We start from the raw sequence: 21,569 nt of genomic DNA, 5'->3' as shown, positions 1-21,569 counted from the left end.
TGTATTGACTGAGAAAGTTGGCCATTGTAGCAGTGGTCAAAAACATGTCCTTGCCTTTTTGATAATCGAACAGTCCATATGTGACCATATGTAAACATGTGACTATATGTATGCTAGTCAAATAGTCCTGCCTTGCAGGAAGGTGGACTAGATGATGATGATGATGATGATGATGATGATGATGATGATGATGATTTTTAATTACATTTATAAACTGCCCTATGCCTACAGTTCACAGATGGCCCTTGAGGTCCCTTCCAACTCTGCAACTCTATGATTCTATTATTTGTTTCCCAGTGTTGCTAAATTTGCCTTTAAATAGATATTTTCTCTTCATTTTTTTTAAACTATAGAAATATTTAGAATCCTATGGAGTAGGGTTTATGGATCCTCTAATCCAGTCCGTATCCCAAAGCAGGAAATCTTAGGCCTAAAGCTTCCTTGAGAGATGCCTCTCCAGCCTCGCAGGCTGCTAAATGGAGACCTTTCCACACCTTCCTGTTTGCCTTTGTCCACCAACAGGCTGCTTTTGTAGCAAGGAATATTTTCTCATTCTTTGAGCTTAATATCACTTTCCGCTATTGAAAATTGCCACTACTTCCACATCCCTATTAAGGAAAATGAAAGAAGATGATTCTGCTGCTGCCACCGCCTGGTATCCTGTCATCTTTTTCCCTGCTTCAGCTTCTTTGCACCACCCCCACCCCAGTCCCACAAGGTAAGCATTCCTAGATCCTTTGGCCTTTTCACATATTGATTTGTCTGCTGGACGCCCCTTTGTTACTCAAGTATTACACAATAAATTCCCAATTTATAGGAGACTATTCTTATTCCCTGAACCTTAAATTGGATTCCCACTCATCCCATCACATGCCTTGCATTTGTGTTGGTGATTAGTAAATTGTTCTTTCAGACTTCTATAGTCCTAACTACAAATAGCTCAATACAAAGAACTCCAGTCTAATACATCTTCGCTTAAATCCTCCTAAAGAAGGTGCCAGGTGACTTTATATCCAGGAACCCTGAATAACTGATCCCCGAATGCTAGTGAATTATCTGAAATGTACATCACTCTCTAATTGGCCGTTTCTTGGTTTGTGGGCAGCTCTCCATCACTTCTAACCAAGTTATCCCTTGATGGAACATTAGCCTTTTAACACTGAAACATTACAAGTGTGAAAGGAGCTCCCTTTTGTACTGCTTCAGATTAATCACTCCCACTGCTGTATTCCAGTTGTGGAATGAGTCAGGCAGCCAAGAACCATAACCCAAATGTTTCCACTAAAGTCCCAAGGCCTTCTTTTGCATCATTTGTATAAATAACTAAATGCCCCCACAAGTGTGTGTGTGTGTGTGTGTGTGTGCGTGCGTGCGCACACAAGCCTGTTTTAAATTTTCACTTTCCAAGAGAAGCTGCCAAGAAAGGAATCCACTGCACCAAGCAGCCTTGCACCTCTAGGGAAGGTTAACTGCTTGTGCAATTTGGCATTAAAACCCAAGGATGCTTTGAGGTTAAACACACACCAACTAGAATTTCAGTGCACTTAAGAAACTAACTCCTTTGTCCTGTAGTTTTCTGTACAGAATTCCAGCTGTGTTCAAGGACCAGTGCATTTGCAAGTTTGAGGCTGAGTTACTAAGTTACTGGAAGGGAGGTCTGCATGGGAGTTTCTCCCAGTACAGTGTTTTAGTGTTTAAACGAGAAGTCCAGGAAAACTGCCAATTAATGTACAAGTTACAGGTAGGTCTGACGTAGTTGAAACAAAAAAATAAAAAAAATCTTCCAGCAGCACCTTAGAGACAAACTAAGTTTGTCATAAGTATGAGCTTTTGTGTGCATGCACACTTCTTCAGATACCTGCACACGAAAGCTCATACCTATGACAAACTTAGTTGGTCTCTATGGTAGACAAGGCCACGTCTGATGCCTCTGCTAGTGTTCCTGTGCAGGCAGGAGGCAGGAGGCACAAGGAGACATGGCAGAAGGACCCAACTTGTGGCCCCGCCAAGTCCTAATCAATTAGAAATAGGTCTGGGGGCAATTTAAAGTTCAGTATGGATGGATGTGGAAGAGGGAATCTGAATGCTCCCTAGGTCATACTTTTTCAGTCAGTCTTGATTTTTCTAACATTTTATCTCTCTCTTGGCGGAACTAACGTGAAATAACTTTAAAAAACAGGTTCAGGGCCAAAACATGGGCCCTTCCTGCCCTTTAAATCTCTCACTATGGCAGATTCAAGTTAGTACACATTTATTCTGGCCCAAAGGAACTTGGGGGGTTGAGTGGCTCAGATGCTGCTGTGAGGGAGCACATCAAATCCTTCTAACCTGAGCCAGCCCAGGGTGTTTTGCTACCTGAGCTACAGGAGTCAACTCCTGAGAGCCAATGGCCCTTCACCCACACCCAATAAAATATTTGAGGGGTCTGATCCCCCCCAATTGATGGGCATTGCCATTTAAATGGTGTGCATGTGCCACGTCATGTGATCACTTATGCTGGGTGAAGCTTACCTGCCCCCCTCCCCCAATATTTTATTTGAGTTGGCCCTCCTGCCCTCTGCCCTATTCCATGGACAGAAGTCAAACTGATGGGCAGCTGAATTTTTGTTCCACACTTGAGAGGGGACTGTATCCTCCATGGTACCTGCGCACAGGGGGCTGGGGAGGAGCGGGCAGAGCTGACTGCAAGGCACCCACAGCTTTGCCCTCCAATAGGGCAGCAGGGATGGCAGGAGGCTCAAGAGGAACGGCAGCCAGATTATCACCACCGCCCTCCCCAGATCCCAGCAACCAGCACCTGAAGCAGCTGCCTCCCATTGTCTCCGGGTGAGCGGGGCAGGGCAGGCCTCCCAATGGATCCCTTTGGTAGGGGAAGTGTGAAGGTAGGGGAAGTGTGCTGAGCTCCTTTCACAACACACACACACACACACACACACACACACACACGGCCATCTGGTGTTTCTATTCTATTTAAATGACAGAGGAGCAATGGCTGTGTCACCTGTTGTGGAAATGTATAAAAATACTTGTACCCTGTTCGGGATCAGGACCTTTAGTTCCAATGGTTCTTGTATACACAAAAATCATGTATACCCAAAGCTTTGGAGTTGCTCAGCAGCTAGTGGGTGACAGTGAGGGGGAGAGAGACAAAATCTCCAGTGCTCCCAGGGCCTACAAGTTGAGCAGGCTTTGCTCAGCAAACAAGGTGGGGATATTAAAATATCTTTTTGCACCAGGTAAGCCAAGTGGACCCAGCACAAAAAGAGCTTTCAAGCTCTCTGCTTGGATTTAACTTGCACAATTTCAACTGGTCTGCCTTCAATCGTGTATGGTTGAAATTGCACAAATTACGGTAAATGTGTGCAAGATGAGATTGTACTGTATAACAGCAGAATGTGCATTATTAAATTGACAAATAGTGTGAGGCAGGGATGACACGAGGATGACTTGCATCCAGCACCCCCAAAAGGTGCCTGCATCCAGCACTGAATGCTCATTATTGTGCAGGATGTGTGCACCCCATGAGAGCTATAAATCATGCAGGCCTCAATACAGTTCAGCACAAGGTCCTTAAGGAGCGGTCTCAATCACTGCCCTTTCCTGCAGTATAAAAACTAAACTTTTTATACTAAACTTTATTTCAAAAATTACATTTTTCATAAATGCATACACTTGAATTAGTTCTTTTGTCTTATTATTTTCACACACAACCTTCAAAATGTCTGGCTTGTGGGTTTCCTTTTGGCTCCGCTGAAAGGCTTAGGAATGGCAGCACGTTAAGTGAAAACAGAATGTTTTTTCATTAGTCTTATGGCTCAGGAAGCAGTAACACTTCAACACACAGCAGCAGTTTGAAAAGTATGGAGCCAACAATCACCACAGTGTATTTGATAAACTGGGGCAGCCGCAGTTCGCAGGAAGTGCCATGGTGGCTAAATGTGTGAACAAATTACGGATGTATGTGTTCTCATAGAATCAAACTGCATATATTACAGGCCAGTCATTTTTCTCCCAAAGGGGGCTACAACAATCTTCCATTGTGAAAGCCAGACTTCCAAGGACTCAGTATAAGTGATTAATTTCTAAAATGTGGCACAAACCTATCTGGAAGGTATTCCTTTGGACTTTGAATCACATGTCCCCAAATTGGGGTTAGTGAGACAAATGAACTGTGCACATGTTCAAAGTACCCTCTTGGTCATTTTTGCTTCACAGATTGTGAAGAAGAAGCCCAATAGATTCTGTTGTGAGCCCTGGTTCAAAGCACAGTAAGTTGTGTGGCGGTAATCTGAGCCCTCCCGGAATAAATAAAGACACAGGACACATTGCATAAGGTTAATGGGCATAAAAGGCCACAACTTTATTGATTATCGGTGTAGAGAGGTATTGGCTTAGGCATTGGATCTAACCGTCTATATCCGACTCCAGCCCGCTCTGCTGGCAGTCTGTGAAGGGTTAACCACCGCTGGGTGAGCCCTGTGATGCAGATCAACTAGGAACTCACCCTGGGCCACCACTAGGGGGCGTGCCTTAGGCCCTCACCTACCACGGCTTCGGACATGGCCACGCCCCCAGACTCCTTAAGGACTCCACATTTTGGGGGAGGTGATGGCAGCAACCTTCCCCCCCCCACCTGTAACCTTTCAGAGATAATCCCCCCAATAGATTCTGTTGTGAGCCCTGGTTCAAAGCACAGTAAGCTCTGAATCCCTGTCAGGTATGACACATACAATATCCCCTTCATTCCAGTTGTGGACGTCTGTGATGAGCCTATTGGCAGCGGGGGGTGGGGGCTTAGGAAAAGAAAGAAAGAAAGAAAGAACTACGTAGGTGGGAAGAGCCTTCTGTGATCCCAAATCCTTATATGCACAGTAATAGATTACTGTAGATAGAATAAACACCTTATTTGAAATTATCTGAAGTCTTGCCGAAAACACAATTTCTTTTTAGCTTCCCTTTTCAGAAGTCTAAAAGTCACACAATACATACCCTCCAACATTTCTCCAATCAAGATAGGGAGAAATACTATTCAATAATAATAATAATAATAATAATAATAATAATACTATTTATACCTCGCCCATCTGACTGGGTTGCCCCAGCCACCCTGGGCAGCTTCCAGCATACGTATTTGACAACATAACAAAACTTTTAAAAACTTCCCATTACAGGGCTGCCTTCACATGTCTTCTAAGGGCCGTAGAGTTGCCTATCTCCTTGGCTCGTGGGTCACTGTCAGTTTGCATTTCTTAGTGCAGAAAGTATTGATCTGATGTGATCTTTCCTATTCTACTTAATTCAAGAGGGTTCTGGAAGCGTCTCTGTGTGAAAGAACTGAGAATGCTACCTTCTGAGTTAAAGCACTATTAATACACCATTACATGGTTATAAACATCTTGTTAGTGATTTGCAATGCAATTCTAGTCACCTCAAACTCAAATATTACAATACTAGAAATTTACAGTACTATGCAAATTACAGCTTTGACTTTCATTTATAAATGCTGCTGGTTTTTTTAAAATGCTGTTAGGATTTTTCTCACACTGACACCTTAGATATTGATACAATTGTTCTGTATAATTATTATGATGGAGGAAATCTCTTTCCTCTCCCAATAAAATATAATGAAAACTGGGCAGGTGCTAGTTTCTCAATGGTTTTACCAAATTATTCAGAAGGTTTGGCCTGCAAAGTATATTTCTTAGTCTGTGTTTTCTCAATGACTTATGGAAATAGTGTCCATTTTAAAGGACAGCAGGTGTTAGAACAATGAGTAGCCACCTCCTTCACATCTGTGCTACAAAAGCTGCATCAATGTTTACAAGAAACAGGATCATAAAAAACATCCTGCCACTAGCGCACACACAGACACACAGAGAGTTGCTATTCTTCCCCCCTTTTTTCTCACACACTGGAAGGTTTATTTATAGCCTGTCAATAAAAGCCTACCTGCTTGGAAAGAGGGGGAAACGATCCTCACTTCCATGGGGAAGTGATGCAGAAGCAAATGAAGGGAAGCCCTTCTCTTGACAAGGCTGTTTTCCATTCTCTTGTCAGATCAAACCAGATTGTTAACCCTTTGGAGATGCTTTGGGATATTTGGGGAAACAATCTAGTGCAAAGAAGGCACACTTGTGAAATATTAAGCATGCACTTCACTGTCTCCCTTTGAAATCAAAGGAACTTTCAAACTTACCATAATTTTGGCTGACTTATGTTTTACCATATTTGCCAACTTAGCATGTACAGTAACAGGCAAAAAAACCCCAAAAACCCACAGCTAGATTTACAAACCAAAGAGAAGAACGTCCCTTTTCAGCAAAGGGGAAATACAATTGTACTATTTTGTGAACACCAAAGACCAAATTTAGCACACACCATCTTGGTCACCTGCAGGGTGACATCTGTTGAGACAAAAGAGACAGGAGGAGTGCAGCTCTTTAATTCTTGTGGACCTCTCAGTGACTTTTGAGATCATTGACCCTGGTATCCTCCTAGACAGGCTGTCTGAGCTTTGGAATGGTCCTGCTCCTACTTGGCTGGCCAATTCCAGAAGGTGGTGCTGAGGGACTTCTGCTCAATCCTCTGGCAATTGTGCTTTGGGGTCCTGCAAGGTTCTCTCTTATCCCCCAAGCTGTTAAACTTCTACTTGAAGAAACTCCTGGGTGAGGTAATATGGATAAAGGAAGAGAAGTGTCAAGAGGTAAATGACAACAAGTTCTATCTATATATTTCATCAAAACCAGAAGAGGCAGTGGGCATTTTAAATCAGTGCCCAGGTGTGGTAATGGATGAAAACCAATAAACAGACTGCCTAGGTCTAGGTGTGGAGGAACACTGAAGACGATGTTTAACCCTATTCCCTTCAGCCATTTTCTGTTCAAAACTATGCCTCCAACTGTTTTTCCACCCATCGGAAGCAGCTAGCTACGCATGTTGAGCTGGAAAATGGTAGACAGTTGAGATTCCATCTTCTATTCATTTTGTTACGCACATGTATAAGATCACTGGGAAAGATATAAACTAAGATGCCACCATTATGGTATTACAGTTCAGACAAATGCGATCTATCATTTGATTGTGGTTGGGGAGTGCAGGGACCCATTAAATATGCAGTTTCAAGAGGATCAATTTCACTGGAGTTCAGTGCATGGATTTCACATGCCCTTCTCTCTGATGCTCTATTCTCCCTCTCCTGATTCATACAGCATCCCACTTTCTGCTTTCTGGTCAGCCCATTTTTCTTCCCCCTGCCCAGCCTCCCAGTTCATTTCCTCTCCTCTCCTCAGTTCTCCTCTTTCCTCCCTACTTTCCTACTTAACTCCTTTCTGCTTAGCTGCCACACTTGAAAAGTACTTTGAGCTGAAAGAGGAAATGAGTAAGAGGATAGCTCTTCCAACTTCCTCTCAGCTTTATGTACTTCTCAAGGAGAAGGGAGGTAAGTACCCATACCTGAAAATGGAAAGGGGGTTCAGAGGCTTCATGGGCACCAGGGGAAGACCTGGAGGGTCCTAACATCAATTTTGGTTTCATCATATTACCATGCAGGTGTAGTTTTAAAGCAACAGATATATGTAGAAAGGGTCCTTGACCAGCTGTATTCAGCAAGAAAATGTGGGATAATATCCTTCAGCCATGTTTTAACCTGCTTATGGTACAGACACAGTTTTATTTCCATTCCTATTAAAAACATTAAAACTTGACAGATTGCAGGTTGCAGAAAATATTAAACATTGCACATGTTCTGGCCATCAATGTCTAGTTTCTAATTTCCTGATATTTACTTTTTACTATACTACAAAAATGACCTCTAACCTCCTAACTGGTTAAACTTTGACACTGTTCTGGTGTTGATGTATTGTGAATATATACATTGACCCTTGCAAAATGTTAAGCCAAATAGTTTTCTAAACTATCCGCTAATAAACTACTTGGCTAATAGCCAGAGGTTCAGTATTCCTTTCTTGCCCAAACATCTGGTATATGTTAAGTGCAATTTGTATTGTGTGTAAGATTTGCAACATTGTCTGTTTTAGAGTGGCATCCTACATGAACATACTGATGGTGAAAAAAAGAAAAGGAAAAAAGCCCCCCCCCTGTTTTCCCATGAAAATATTTCATAATAAAGTGTATAATGTCAAGCATAGTTTGACCTAGATTTGTTTATTATTATTTTTAAATCTACCTTAATGTGCACCAAAAACCATGATTTAGGTTTTTTACTCTGCAGTAAAACTTGTGGCATATGTCATAATATTTAATTTCTAGCCAACTCCATTTTTATTATTCATGACATTTTATCACCATGGGGTCACTTTCCCTGTAAGTATGGAGTGGGAGTCTTCCAATTAAATGTGAACTTTATGACTTTAAACTTTCCTCCAAATCCTTTAGGTCCATGCACTATGTGCAGCCCTGAGGAACATGCTGCTACTGTACCAAAGTCAAACAAAACAAACTCCAGTCCTGAACTGACCATCTTGCCCCCTTGAGTTGAGCATCACTGCAGCAGTAGGTCCTTGTAGCCAGCAGCTCTTCCCCACACCCTCAGTGCTGCCCATGGACAACATTAGCTCACAGACTTCATTACAAGCCAAAATGAAGTAGCCAGGAAAGCTGATTAGGGAAGCTTATATGGCCTGAGGACAGTTAGGAACCTGAAATTAAAACTACCACTCATGCTGAAAAACATACCTAAGTGCCAATCTTTTAATTCCAAAAGTATAACTGCACTTGTCCTTTGCAGTACAACATGAAGGGGATTGCATTCATAGAGTGGAGATTATTATTTTGTTCACTTTTGAGTTCAACAAAAGGTGTTCAGGGTGATGATCAATAAAGTAGTATTAAAGGAGTTTAAGGATACCTCTGGCAGAAGTAGATCCTATTGAATTCAGCAGGGCTTCCTTCTGGGTGTGGGGTAGGACTGTATGGGGACCTCTCTCTTGTGCTGCAAAGTGTTTGGGGGCAGGATGGTGGTGGCACCAAAAGAAGAAAGATTTTTTGGGGGGGGGGGTCAGAGAAGGAGCAACATATATTTCTAGCTGGCAGAGTTGTGCCCTACAAGATCTCTGAAAGAAAATAGCAGGAGTGCAGCAGTTAGGGTGTGAGTGTGTGTTGGAGGGAAGCTCCTTGTTTGGGGGACACATGCTGCCCCCCCATCCAGGACCACCCTGTCTTTTATTAACATCCCCCTATGCCCTTTTAAATGTTTGTGGGAGTGGGTGGGGGGAGAGGCGTTATTGTTAGTGGGGTTTTGTTGTTGTTGTTCTTGTTTTTATCTTGCATTTTCATGTTGTGAACCGCCCTGAGATCTACGGATGTATACCCTTCGGCGGTATACAAATTTAATTAATCATCATCATCATCATCAAGATTGTTTAGTTATTACATATGTTACATTGCCCTCAGGGCGGTTCACAGCACAGAAACATAAAATAAAATCTCAAAACGCCTAATAAAGGCGAGGAGGACAGCACGGCGAACCCATCCCCTCCTTGCTCTTCTGCCTTGGTGTTGCGGGGGGGGGGGGCGTAGCAACCGCAGCCGCGCAGGTAGGCAGCCCGGGCGGGGGGGGGGCTAGCGGAGAGAGCTTCCCTCCCCGTGTCTCGCGCCGGGATAGAGGCGGGCCAAGCCCTGCGCTGCTGCTGCTGCTGCTGCTTCTGCCCCCCGGGCCGCCCTCGCCCCCCCTCCGCCTTCGGGTGTTCCCATAGCAACCTCCCGGGGCGCCTCCGCCGCGGGCCTGCCTGGGCCTGGCGCCCCGTTGCTAAGCAGCGCCCAGGAGCAGGAGGAAGAGACGGCGCTGTGTGTGTGTGTGCGTGTGTGTGTAGCCGTGCAAAACCCGGAGCCCGGTGGGGGCGGGGGCAGCTTTGCTTCGTGCTGAAAGAGCCTTCTAACAAGCCCCCACCTCTTCGTCGACCCCGGCAGGAACCGAAGTCTGGGCCGCCGCCATGTCCCACAAGTAAGTGAGACTCTGCCCCTCGCGCCTCGGGGGGAGAAGGAGGCTGGCTGGCTCTTCGGGGCACAGAAGCCTCCCTCCTTCCTAGCAGAGACCAGCCTGTAACTCAGAGGCGCAATGGCGCCAATCACCCCAAGGGAAAACTCTCCCCCAGGTGCCTATAGGGAAGAGGCACATATTACAATACTATTCAGGAGCCCAAGTTGGTTTGTACGGAAGAAGGCAATCCTTAGGATCCTCTGATCCTAAATTATGTACTTTGGCCTTTAAACGTCATCATCACAAATACTCTGAATTCTGCCTAGAAGCAACTTTAAAGCCAGCTGTTTAAGGCAGAGTCATGCTCTGAAAAGTTTCCCGTTAACATTCTGGACGAAGGAGTTGCCGAGTTTCCAATGCACCCCTTATGTAAAGTGCAATGCAACAACCAGGAACAGGTGTCATTGGCACACCAATTTCAGCTGGGCCAAGGCACTCTGGCTTGGGCATCCAGGGTCAAAGCCAGGTCCAAAAGAAACGCTAAACCCCAGACCTGCATTTTCGGGGGGGGGGGGTTAATCCCATTCAACACATCAGACTTGGTGCTGCTTACTTCTACGTAGACATGAACAGGGTTGCACTATTTGCTAGATATTACTTCGTTCTCTTTGTATGTACTAAAGTCTTCTCTTCCCCCACCCCACTTTATTAGCACTTACAATAAAATGTGGGCGGAAGCCCAGGAGTCCCTCAACTGCCTGTTACAGAAGGAGATAGAAGAGAAATCCCACAAACCATTGAAAGATCGCCCAGTAGTGTTTCAAATGCTAGGCACTTTCTATGTCAAGTATGTGCAAATATTTCGCAATTTGGAAGCTGCTTATGACCAGATTGTTCACCCACAAAAGCGTTTAATTATTCGGCAAATGCTTGATGGAGTAATGGGTCGTATTTTGGAGTTAAAGAATGAAATGGTGGAGCTGGAGTTGTCAGAATATCATTACTTTGATGACATTTTACAAGATCTTAAGCTGGCTCCTGTAAGTATAGTCCCTTCATGTTGTTTTTCATATTGTAGAATCAAATCCTAAATAACTTTGTTTTCTTTAAATAACTGACTTCTGTGCATCTTAATATAGCTGTCCAATTGTTCTCACTTGTAAAAAACACATGGAAAAAATTCAAACAGCCCACCCCATTGAATACTTGCTGGCCCTTGGGTCTTGAACTGTTATTCCATTTCCATTTTTCAACTATATATAGTATGTGAGGTTTTTTCAGTTTCACCATAGAGATGCAGAGGTGCCACTCTATGTCATGCTGAATGGCATCGTCTGGCTATATGCCACACTACCATTCAGAAAGGTGGCGTTACTTAGCCAGTTCGGATATTGATTGCATCAGAGGTTAGAATATTAGCCCACCCTTTCTGTGTACCCTTCACCTCATGCATCAGTTGTGAAGACTTGAAGCAGTAATAGATTCTTCTGCTGTGGCAATCCCTCACTGGCACCTTAATGAATGATGCAGACTCAAATAGCCTTCCTGCTTGGATCTGCTTTGAACACAGTTCAGCAGGACCAGAACAGTGATTCCCCCCACCCTCAACCCCAATTTAGGAGACGTAAAGAGTTTGGCCTTCCCCAAGCTTAGTCAACATCACGTAATTGTAATTCACACACCCATCTTGAGGGAAGGCAGCTTAGTGGACAAAAGGAAACCTCCCGTAGTTAGGACCAGAACTTAGCAGACAGACAGACTTCATGAAAGTGAGGTGCTAGTATAACATGGGACATGGTACTGTTTCACTTAAGTGTATAGTTTAGAGCAGAGGTTCTCAAATTTATTTGGCCTGCTGCCCCCTTTCCAGCGCCCCCCTGGAAATCTACCTTTTGAAAGTGAAGAGGCAGGGTTGGTGTCACAGCCTGCCTGCCATTGGCCAAATAGGTAAGATCCACTTCCTGGGCTGAGTGAAGACGAAAAGGGTTCACCCAGGGCCGGTGCTAGGGCTTTTTGCACCTTCTGGTGCCCGCCCCCCGGCCAATCATATTTCAAACACAGGGCGTCGGCCCCACAGGGGCACCCCAGCAAGAGCAGCCGCGCGGCCCCGTCGCAGTTGCAAAGAATATAGTAAGGATGGGCCTAAGCAGAGACATGTCACCTTCACCTGTAATCAAGGAACACATACAAAAACTGGGCTTCAGTGAGTGGGGGGGGGGGCTGATAATACCCCAGCAAGCCTCATTGAGAATCATGGATTTAATTTATTTCTCTCATAGAGCTTCACCTGTTGCCCACATCATGAACTACATCAAAATTTCATTTTTTAAAAAGGTGTTAAACGGTAAATTCAGCACATAAGCTATGTTTACATTCTTCACACAAAGCTACCTTTACAAAAAAAGGCTACTGAGAACCTTCACATTGCTGCTTGAGAACCCCTAAGTTCCAAAAGCAGTTTTCAAAAGACTCTTTCACCAGGGTGGTTTGAAGGAAAATAGCCTATCAGTGGTACATCTCCTGTGCTAATGGTTAGCAAACCATAAATGTCTCATTCTTCTCCCACATGCAGAAATACCCACATCTGTGTCTTTGGCTAGCCCTGATCCATGTAGGCACTGTGTCCAAGCAAAAAATACAACACATTAAAGAATTTTTTTAGCTAATTTCTAGACAACATATTGAAGTTATAGCATTCTCTTATTTTCCCTGTAAGGCAGATTACCAAGATAGTATTTATGAGTGACGTTCAAATATAAGTATAACAGCTTTGTCATTCTACATTCTGCATGTTAGTACAAGTCGCTCTTTCCAACAGTGGGTTGCACTTAAGGATTTCTCATGCCTCTCTTCACTCCTTCTCTAATTCATTCCTGCATCTAGTTACAGTAATTTACATTGATAGAGAAGACTTACCAGTGAGAACATGTACAGCTGTGCATATCACTATATGCAAACTAAACAGAAAGTTAAATAGATGCAAAGTGAAAACCAGCATATGAGAGAGTGTGTTATTTGTTTATTCATTTGTTAATAACAGTAGTAATAATAATAATAATAAGTAATGAACTATCTTCTGTATTGCAGCCTGATGCAGTACCTTTTGTATATCACATTATCTTGTTGATTTATAACCCATTTCATAGCCGAGCTCTCAGCATAAGACAACTGAAAGGCAACATAACCAGATTCTGGAATCCCTTCATTGGGATTATATATTGCTGAAATAAGTTAAGGCAATTGCAGAATAATAGAAGCTTTTATGCACATCCATAATTCAGCATTCCCATAAATGTATGTTGACTTGGGCATTTTTGACTGTTTTCTAAAGAAGTTGTATTCATTGAATGACCAGCATGATTTACAAAAGTAACTTTTCCTCTCTGATAGGAAAACATTGAAATTCCAATCCCAAAGTATTTTATTAAGGAGAAAATAAAGGTGTTGAAAGAGAGGGAGAAAATCCTTGCTCAGATCATGCTTGATGCTGGGCTGTATGATGGCGAACCTGTGAGTATGTCTATGTCATCAGTTGAGGCAGCGCTGCTGCAAGAGATGCTTCTTCCTCCGCTGCCATTGCTGACCCATTCCTATTCCTAGTCATCTTCTCCACCCTTGTTTTTCTGATGCCTTAGTGGTGGTAGCAAAGGCCGTTCCTCTTCTAGTCCCTGCTCTTCACTTACTCACTCTTGGAAGGGCCAGGCCTTCTGGGAGAGGTGCCAGGAGAGTGCCTGTACTGCCATCACTGCAGTGTCTAGAATTAAACCTACCGTAGTAAAAAAAAGATATCAAACTTACTTTAAAATGTTATAACATTTCCAAAGTTTAAACCACAGTTTTAGCGACTGTGGCAAACCACAGTGATGTTTCATGCACTCTCTTGGCCACCTTGCGCAGAATATATTGCGTTGAGTAACGACTCCTCCTATGGCCTCCCAGGGTGGGTGACCAGGGATACCAGCCGTAGCAGGAGGGCCAGCTGGTGAGAGAACCAGGCAATAATAAGGCAGACAAGGCCACTGCCCAGGAATGCTCCAGTTTGCTGTGCCCCACCACCTGAGAGGTGTATGGGGTGTTAGGGGAGAGGTAGTGCCTCTTTGGGGGGAAACACCTTTGTTCACCTTTGGCCCCCACCCTCAGGAGCACTCAGCTCTCACCTGTGGCTCCTGGAAGCTGTCAGCAGGGGACCGCAGCCACACTCCAGGAAAGGCCTTTGACTGGCTGACTAAACCAGGTGAGGGTGGCTGATGCATCTCACACTTCCGCTACATGCACATTGAGCAGACAAGACCAATAGTGGACCCAGAGGTCAGGAAGGTGCTTTCTGCATGTGCTGTAGAGGGAAGTGAGGGGCAGATGTGGCTCATCAACCTGGGAAAGTAGCCCTCTAGGAGAAGGGAACCTGATTTTAAACCTTTGCTGACTTGTGGGAGAAGAAAAGGTTAAGGAGCAAATCCTACACAAATCTGGAGTGGAGTCCCTAAGACAGTTGGATGGCACCTAGTATGCTACTTTCTGGCAACTCCTGCAGCCATGCTGGTGCCAAATGTCTTACTCTGCTTTCCTTTGGACCCCATCAGTGAAGCTGAGAGGCGTGTTTAGTCAGCCCAGGACCTCCATACATGCTGCATCCTGGAGCATGCATTTTGGGGCGTGCCATGCTGTGCACAGTGCCGTGGCACACGTTTTGGGGACGGAGCGGGCAGCGGCGATGGTGCTCCTGGGATCGCATCGCTCGGGGCACACTGCCCCCACCACCCCTATCTTCCTACGCCCCAGGGGGCATGCTTTATACTGAAAAATATAGTAATTATCCTGAAATAGATTAATAATTTTTTGTTGTGAGCCATATACCCAGGTATTTTACTTTTTTGCTAATTTCCAAACCAGAAATTTCTTGTAATTCACTTTTTTCCCTCGATCCCCGTATTTTTTTACCAGTAATTTTGGTTTTTTGCTATTGAGTTTAAAACCCGCCACCTGCCCGAATTCGTTTATCAGTTCCAACAGTCTTGGTAAACTTTCTTTCGTGTTTTCTGTGGTTATAATGAGGTCATCTGCAAAAGCTTTTAATTTGTAGGATTTCCCCCTACTATTATACCTCTTATCCTCTCATCCTCTCTTATTTTTCTATCCAGGGTTTCCAGTACTAGAATAAATAGCAGTGGGGACAGTGGGCACCCTTGCCTTATCCCCTTCATTATGTTGCAACTATTTATAAGTTTGGCTCACTGCTCCAAATATATTGCCTCTATTCCTCTGCAAAATGCTTCTCCAAGACCCATTAAGTTAATTTGTGTTTTCATAAAGCTCCAAGAGATGTTGTCAAATGCCTTTTCTGTGTCTACTAACACAAGTACTGCTTATGTCTGACATCCATTGATAGGACTTTGGTGTGCTGAAAAGCTTCCCATGGCTTCTGATACCTAGCATGCTGCATTGCAGCAAAGAAAAAGTGGGAGGCATAAATGCAGGAGTATAAAATACATGCATTTTGATGGAATTTTGTGCAGCTGATATGTTTCTGCAAAGAAATAGGAAAGATCAACATTGTGTAATTGGAATTCCTCTGGGACAGGATGAAGACAATGTTCTAGATGTATTCATTTTTGTCCTATGCTTCAATTTTATGTTATAGATAAAAGTTGTGAAACCCATGCCCTTAGAAGAAGCTATTAGAACAATTCAAATAGCTGAGCGAGCTCGTCAGGGACGACTCCGGGCTACATTCATGAAGCAAATCTATATGGAAGAAAAGAGAGAGAGGCTAGCCAGGCTTACGGGTGAGAAAGGCCTAGATATAGATCGTGCTGTATTATTCATTCAGAAGGTAAAATATCTTCTTTTTAATCAAGATATATTGCTTTGAAAATGGAATGCATGTTTAGTTGCCTTTTGAAAAAGATGATAATCTATATTTAAATTAGTAATCCACCGTCTCTTCTAATCCTGGCATGCTTTGTTAATTGGCTTGGTTTTTCTGAGATGATTTTAGAGGTCTCCTGTAGAAAGCTCAGGTGTGTTTTTTTAATGAAAGTTCTGTAAGAAAAAGCTTGTAAAGCCTGGATCTGTGATAATCCCTTATTCTGCTGCCAATAACCTCCTGCTGTCATTACTTCTTCCTTCTCCTCAAATGTGCTAAGAAGAAAGTGGTGGTGACCCCACCTCCCTGACCAGGGTTGTGTGGCTGTGGAGGCAGCAGTTTCTGGTAAGATCTTGTGGAACTCCTCCAAGATCTTGCTGGTAGCTGCCACCACACAACTGTGGTGCTGGAGGGTGACCATAGAATCATAGGTCTCTGCTAGATTGGTAAAGAAAAAGCATTTTATATGTGTTGTTTATGCATTATAACACTGTGGCACCAGGTGGCGCTGTGGAGTTCCATTTTTTCCCAACGCTATTTCTCATACAGGGTACCTTGGTTTGCATACGTTTTGCATTACAAACTCATCAAACCCGGAAGTGTGTGCCTCAGTTTGCAACCTTTTTTGGGATTACAACCCATTTTTTTTGGATTACAAACAAAAAATTTTTGGAGGCCCCATTGGCAAAAGTGCGCCTTGGGTTACAACCTGTTTTGGTTTACAAACGGACCTCCGGAACAGATTATGGTTGTAAACCAAGGTACCACTGTACACAGTTTGCAACGCGTTTAACTGAAATGCTTATTTGATGTGTCTAGATCTGGCCATAGAATCTTAGAGTTGGAAGGAACCCCAGGGTCATCTAGCCCAACCCCCTGTAATGCAGGAATCACAGCTAAAGCACCCCTGACAGATGGCCACCCAACCTCTGCTTAAAAACCTTCAAGGAAGGAGAGTCCACAACCTCCTGAGGGAGACCGTTCCACTGTCAAACAGCTCTTACTGTCAGAAAGTTCTTCCAGATGTTTAGTCGGACTCTCCTTTCTTGTAACTTGAAGCCATTGGTTTGAGTCCTACCTTCCAGATCTGGAGAAAGTAAGCTTGCTCCATCTTCCATGGAGCAGCCCTTGAGATATCTGAAGATGCCTATCCTATCTCCTCTCAGTCTCCTCTTTTCCAGGCTAAACATACCCAGCTCCTTCAACTGTTCATCATCAGGCTTGGCTTTTAGACCACTGACCATCCTAGTTGCCCTCCTCTGCACATGTTCCATGCTCCAGAGTATGCTTTGACATGGCTAGGCACTACAGTTTGCTGTTCTTCCTGGCTCAGTTGATTGAGCCAGGAGGAACTGGGGAAAACAAGAACTCCAAGACAATGGATTCTACAATACTGAAATCTGCTGTGAGGTTTCCAAACAGCTGTTTGGTGAGCTGTTTGCTTCTCTGATAAAAATGGCATCTACTTTGGCAGGATAGAGGCACTTACAACAATAGGGAAGAATTGTAAATTGCCAAATATATTCTGCTCACTTAACAATTTTTAGTAAACAAATATATTAGATATCTGGAAAGCATAAGAAGTCATGTCACTGAATGCATGAAAGGGATGGTACTTGAAGCCATCAGGATTCAAATCTTCCTTGTAACCCCCGACTGACTGGGAATATTTCAAATGAAAGCTGAGTTGCCTTTGTTTTCAAATGAAAAACTTGTGATAATATTGAAGGAGTAAGCTTCCTAAGACATTAAAGGGCAGGTAGATTTTTTATGCCTAGAAGAATGGGCAACCACAGCCCTGTGGAGCATATGCAGCCCCAAAAACAGCTGGAAAGCCCATGGGCTCTTGTTAGAAGATTGAAAATTATTATAGTTTTCATTTAAAAATAAAAATCCAACCCTCATATTTACAGAAAATGTGTTATGGGAAAATTGTCCAGCAGGGTTCTTGATATCAATCAAAGGAGCATTTGTTTCATATTAGGTAGATTATATGACCAGCACATGTTCCTCAACAACACGACTCTATGTAAATATGTATGGGTGATGGGTGATGTTATTTATCCTTGGGGCAGACTCATTGGGGAAAAATTATTAATTTGAATGTGTCTACCCTGAGTATGAATTACTTGGATGTTACCCTATGATCGTAAAACACTTTTTGATGAAAGCTTAAGAATTTCCTTCAATTCTTACAACTGTACATATCCCTTCTTACATTTTCTGAAAAAAAGGATGCAGCTTCAATGAGTACGTCATTTCTTTACATAGCATTCGTGTACTTGGTGCTGTGCAAAATCATTTGAAAAGACAGAGCGAAATAAAGGTTTAAAATGGGTTAAAAGATAAATCATACAAACTCCAAATGAATTCACAGAATTATCACCGCTAAATTACACTACAAACAAAGCAGAAAAGATTGAGACCCAGTGCCAAAACCCCCAGATGGTAACTGTTATGATACTTTGCTAGATTTGGAGTCTGTTTTTTCCTTCCTCTATTTGTTTTCCCCCTTGCTGCTGTGCAGGAAGTTGTAAAAAGGGCAATTAATCTCATTAGGTTTGTATTCAAAATTCAGCAATGGCGTGGATACTCCCAGTGGAAGAAAAGTCTGAAACTCAGAGAAGAAGAAATGGTATTTCTAGGGATGGTGAGTCTTCATGTACCTTTCCTTCCAATTTGCCATTTTAAATAATTCCAGATTATAGATGCTATCAGATGGGTGTTCTAAAAATCTGTGTTATAAAGGTTACCTGCTAACAAGAATAAATGTCTACATCAAAACAGTCCCCAGTTGTCATTACGAATACTGTATCCTGTATACCTAACCAAAATAAGAACAGAAAAGTGATAATTTGGGTCAGAGGCAGAGGTGAATGTAGTATATCACCACTACCACTAAGTACTCCCACCAGTACTGAATATGACTCTTTTAAGTGAACAAATACCATATTATAATTACCTTTGAAAGTCCTTGCTATGCTTTGCCTGTCTTTCTGTCACTTCCGGAAGTAGCACTCCTCCGGAAGTAGAACCCTCACTTTGTTGCCCCAGGCCAGAAACATCTTGCATCTCAGGGGAAGGGACTGCTCATTCCCCACACTTCATCCATTTATTTCTTAACCATGATATACCACTTGTTGTAGGAGAAAACATCACAGTGGAATTTTAAAAAGGTAAAACAATAAAATAATCTCTAAAAAATTTATACCGGTAGCCATAATTTAAAATATACAAAAAGGTAAACTGCAATAGAATAGACTAAAACAGACTAAATAGACTAAAGCTGTTTGGCAGGGGCCAAAGTCACTGGCCTGATACCAATAGTGTACGCCTAGTGTATGTGAAGCAAGGAGAGCGAGAAAGAGGCTTCTCTTGGACCCCTTGCGTGGATACTTCTCCCACACACTATACCTACAGAAATGAAGTTAAGAATAAAAATTACAAGCAGGCTTTAATGTGCTATTTATTCCAAACCAATCTTGTAAATGACATGGATTTGATGGAGTAGCATATCAGTCTGGTACTTACCATATAAAGAAAACTTCCTCTGCCTAATGGGTTTCTGTATATTTAATAGAAGAAAAATATTCAAAAAGTGGCAAAAAAATACTCTCTAAATGTGTGAGAAAGAAAGATACTTACCCTTAACACAATTTCTATCAACAGTGTCCCACTGCCCACTGCCCACTGCCCACCCATATGTAATTGCAAGGAACCAGGGTGGGAAAAGGAAGATGGCTCCTTTACACCATAGGCTGATGCCTTCCCATTGGTAGAGGAATGTTGTGTCCTGCTAAATAACAATTAATTAATTAACTAATTAAATATTTATACCCTGCCCATCAGGCTGGGTTTCCCCAGCCACTCTGGGCAGCTTACATCATATCTAAAAACATAATAAAAAATATCAAGCATTCAAAACCTCCCGACACAGGACTGCTTTCAGATGTCCTCTAAAAGTTGTCTAATTCTTTATCTCCTTGACATCTGAAGGGAGGGCATTCCACTGCCAAGAGGGCCATCTGATGAACCAAGGAAGTGGACAGTTGTCTAGACATGCTATATTTAAATCACTTACTGTCTTGCCAGTCAATTCATATCCAGTAAAGAGAGTATGGGTGGGGTTAATCCAGAATAAAAACGGCCTTTTCTTTTGTTATTCATAAGTCCTGGTTGTGATCCTCCTGAAGATTATGTTCTCTTCCATGAACACTTGGGGGACCTGGTAGGTCTCATACATGTTCATGTTGATGTTCCTGTGGGGTGGGGAGGGGCAGCAGGTACTGGTCAAGCCCCCTTTGATATATGATTGTACCAGCATATTTTTTTATTACTATAAAATTATTTCCAGGGCTTGCTTTTCTTACGCTTTCAGAGTTTAATGAATTGCACATGGTCCTCTGTTGTTTTAAACTGATCCTCAAACAAATACTGACATGTCTAGTAGAATGACTAATTTTTCCTTTGGTGGAGGAAGATATTCTCATCTGGGTTGCTTCTCCCACTCTAGAAGGCCAGCTATACAAATCAGGCCATTGTTATTCCTTGTGTGGGAGAGAGCTCCCCCCACAGTTTTTCTGTCCTTGCTGCTCCAGGAGTCAGGGTCAAACTATGTCCTCACCTTCCCCATTTCTTAATCTAGTTTTCCTCCATCTCTCACTTCACTTTTCTTCCTTGCTTCTCTCTGCCTTTCTCCCTTGTTAAAAGCCCGCATGGCTTTCTTGCTGTCATAATGAAAGAGCCATTTCCAGCCAGCCTAAGACCTTCAACACTCAGCATGTAGGAGGGCCTTATTCCTTGCCAGTGGAGAGGAGAGACAAGTTTTGGATGGGTGGTGTGAGTTGCATGCAGGTCAGAAATTTTGCTGTGAGCTCATGTACATGGAAACATGATTTCCTGCCTGCCTTGTGGGACATGCAGACAGTCTTACAGTGGCTGCCCAGAAAAGATGCAACAATCCAAGTGCTGTTTCAAGTCCAGGAAAAAGTCAGTCAAGCCCTTCTTGGCTAACACAGCCATGGATGGCTTTATACAAATACTATTTTGTTAATCACTTTTAGAATGTACTTAAATGCAGCTTTTTCATGTGAAAGGACATAATTTGACCACCAATAACTATTCCTCTCTGTCTCTTTTAATGTGTGTCTTATATACATTTATTTAATTATATGGCTTGAGTAATGTATTTTATTTCCTCTTGCGCTTCAGCTAGTTAGAAAAGTAAATCTCTCCATAGAATGGTTCTCATTATAAATAATATAAACTGTGATCAAAGAAATAATTAGATTCCTTATAGCAAAACTTCAAGCTCTATAAATAAGTAGAGCGTGAATATTCTTCAGCTCCTGCAAACAGGGAAATAAGATAGCTCAGGGGTGTCAAATGTCTGTTTCATTAAGCATATCTGAAAATGCCATTTTGGCTTTATTTATTTTCTCCAGTTAGTCTCTAGAGTTCCTTGTTGTGTTCCTGATCTCATTAATCCAAACTTTGACTACTTTACATCCTTTTTATACTCTAAAATGACCGTTGTTTATATATCTGCTGATTTTTCATTTCACAAAAAAGTAGGGTGCTCCCTTAAAAAAAACTTGTGTCAAATAAACTGGCCCAGGACCTTTGGAATCCGGAGGACGTAGAGGAATGAAATTCTTGAGTAACCTGTTCCTTTAAAAAGAAAGAGGAGGAGGAGATTCTAGATTCACATTGCATTCCAAATTTAGGAATCTCCTTGTCCCCAAGCTGCACTGCGCTCAGGTGTGACAG

General features: G+C 42.8%; 1 protein-coding gene across 2 annotated transcripts in view; it reads left to right on the top strand.

Annotated features, from left to right (window-relative positions):
* The first annotated feature begins 9,772 nt into the window (after nt 1–9,772).
* The window catches only part of IQCA1 (IQ motif containing with AAA domain 1), a 76,340-nt gene continuing 64,543 nt past the window's right edge, over nt 9,773–21,569 (top strand). Inside the window, exons 1-5 of one of the 2 annotated variants that reach the window (XM_035139205.2) lie at nt 9,774–9,961; nt 10,650–10,977; nt 13,328–13,447; nt 15,576–15,767; nt 18,379–18,450. In XM_035139205.2, the coding sequence (XP_034995096.2) occupies nt 9,951–9,961; nt 10,650–10,977; nt 13,328–13,447; nt 15,576–15,767; nt 18,379–18,450 (723 nt within the window). In that variant the 5' untranslated portion in view covers nt 9,774–9,950. Of the gene's footprint in view, nt 9,962–10,649; nt 10,978–13,327; nt 13,448–15,575; nt 15,768–18,378; nt 18,451–21,569 lie in introns of both variants that reach the window. The other variant, XM_060282362.1, reaches the window with a different exon arrangement.

Source organism: Zootoca vivipara, chromosome 1 (assembly GCF_963506605.1).
Source record: "Zootoca vivipara chromosome 1, rZooViv1.1, whole genome shotgun sequence".
NCBI lineage: Eukaryota > Metazoa > Chordata > Lepidosauria > Squamata > Lacertidae > Zootoca > Zootoca vivipara.
This window is presented reverse-complemented; position numbering and strand designations above follow the sequence as displayed.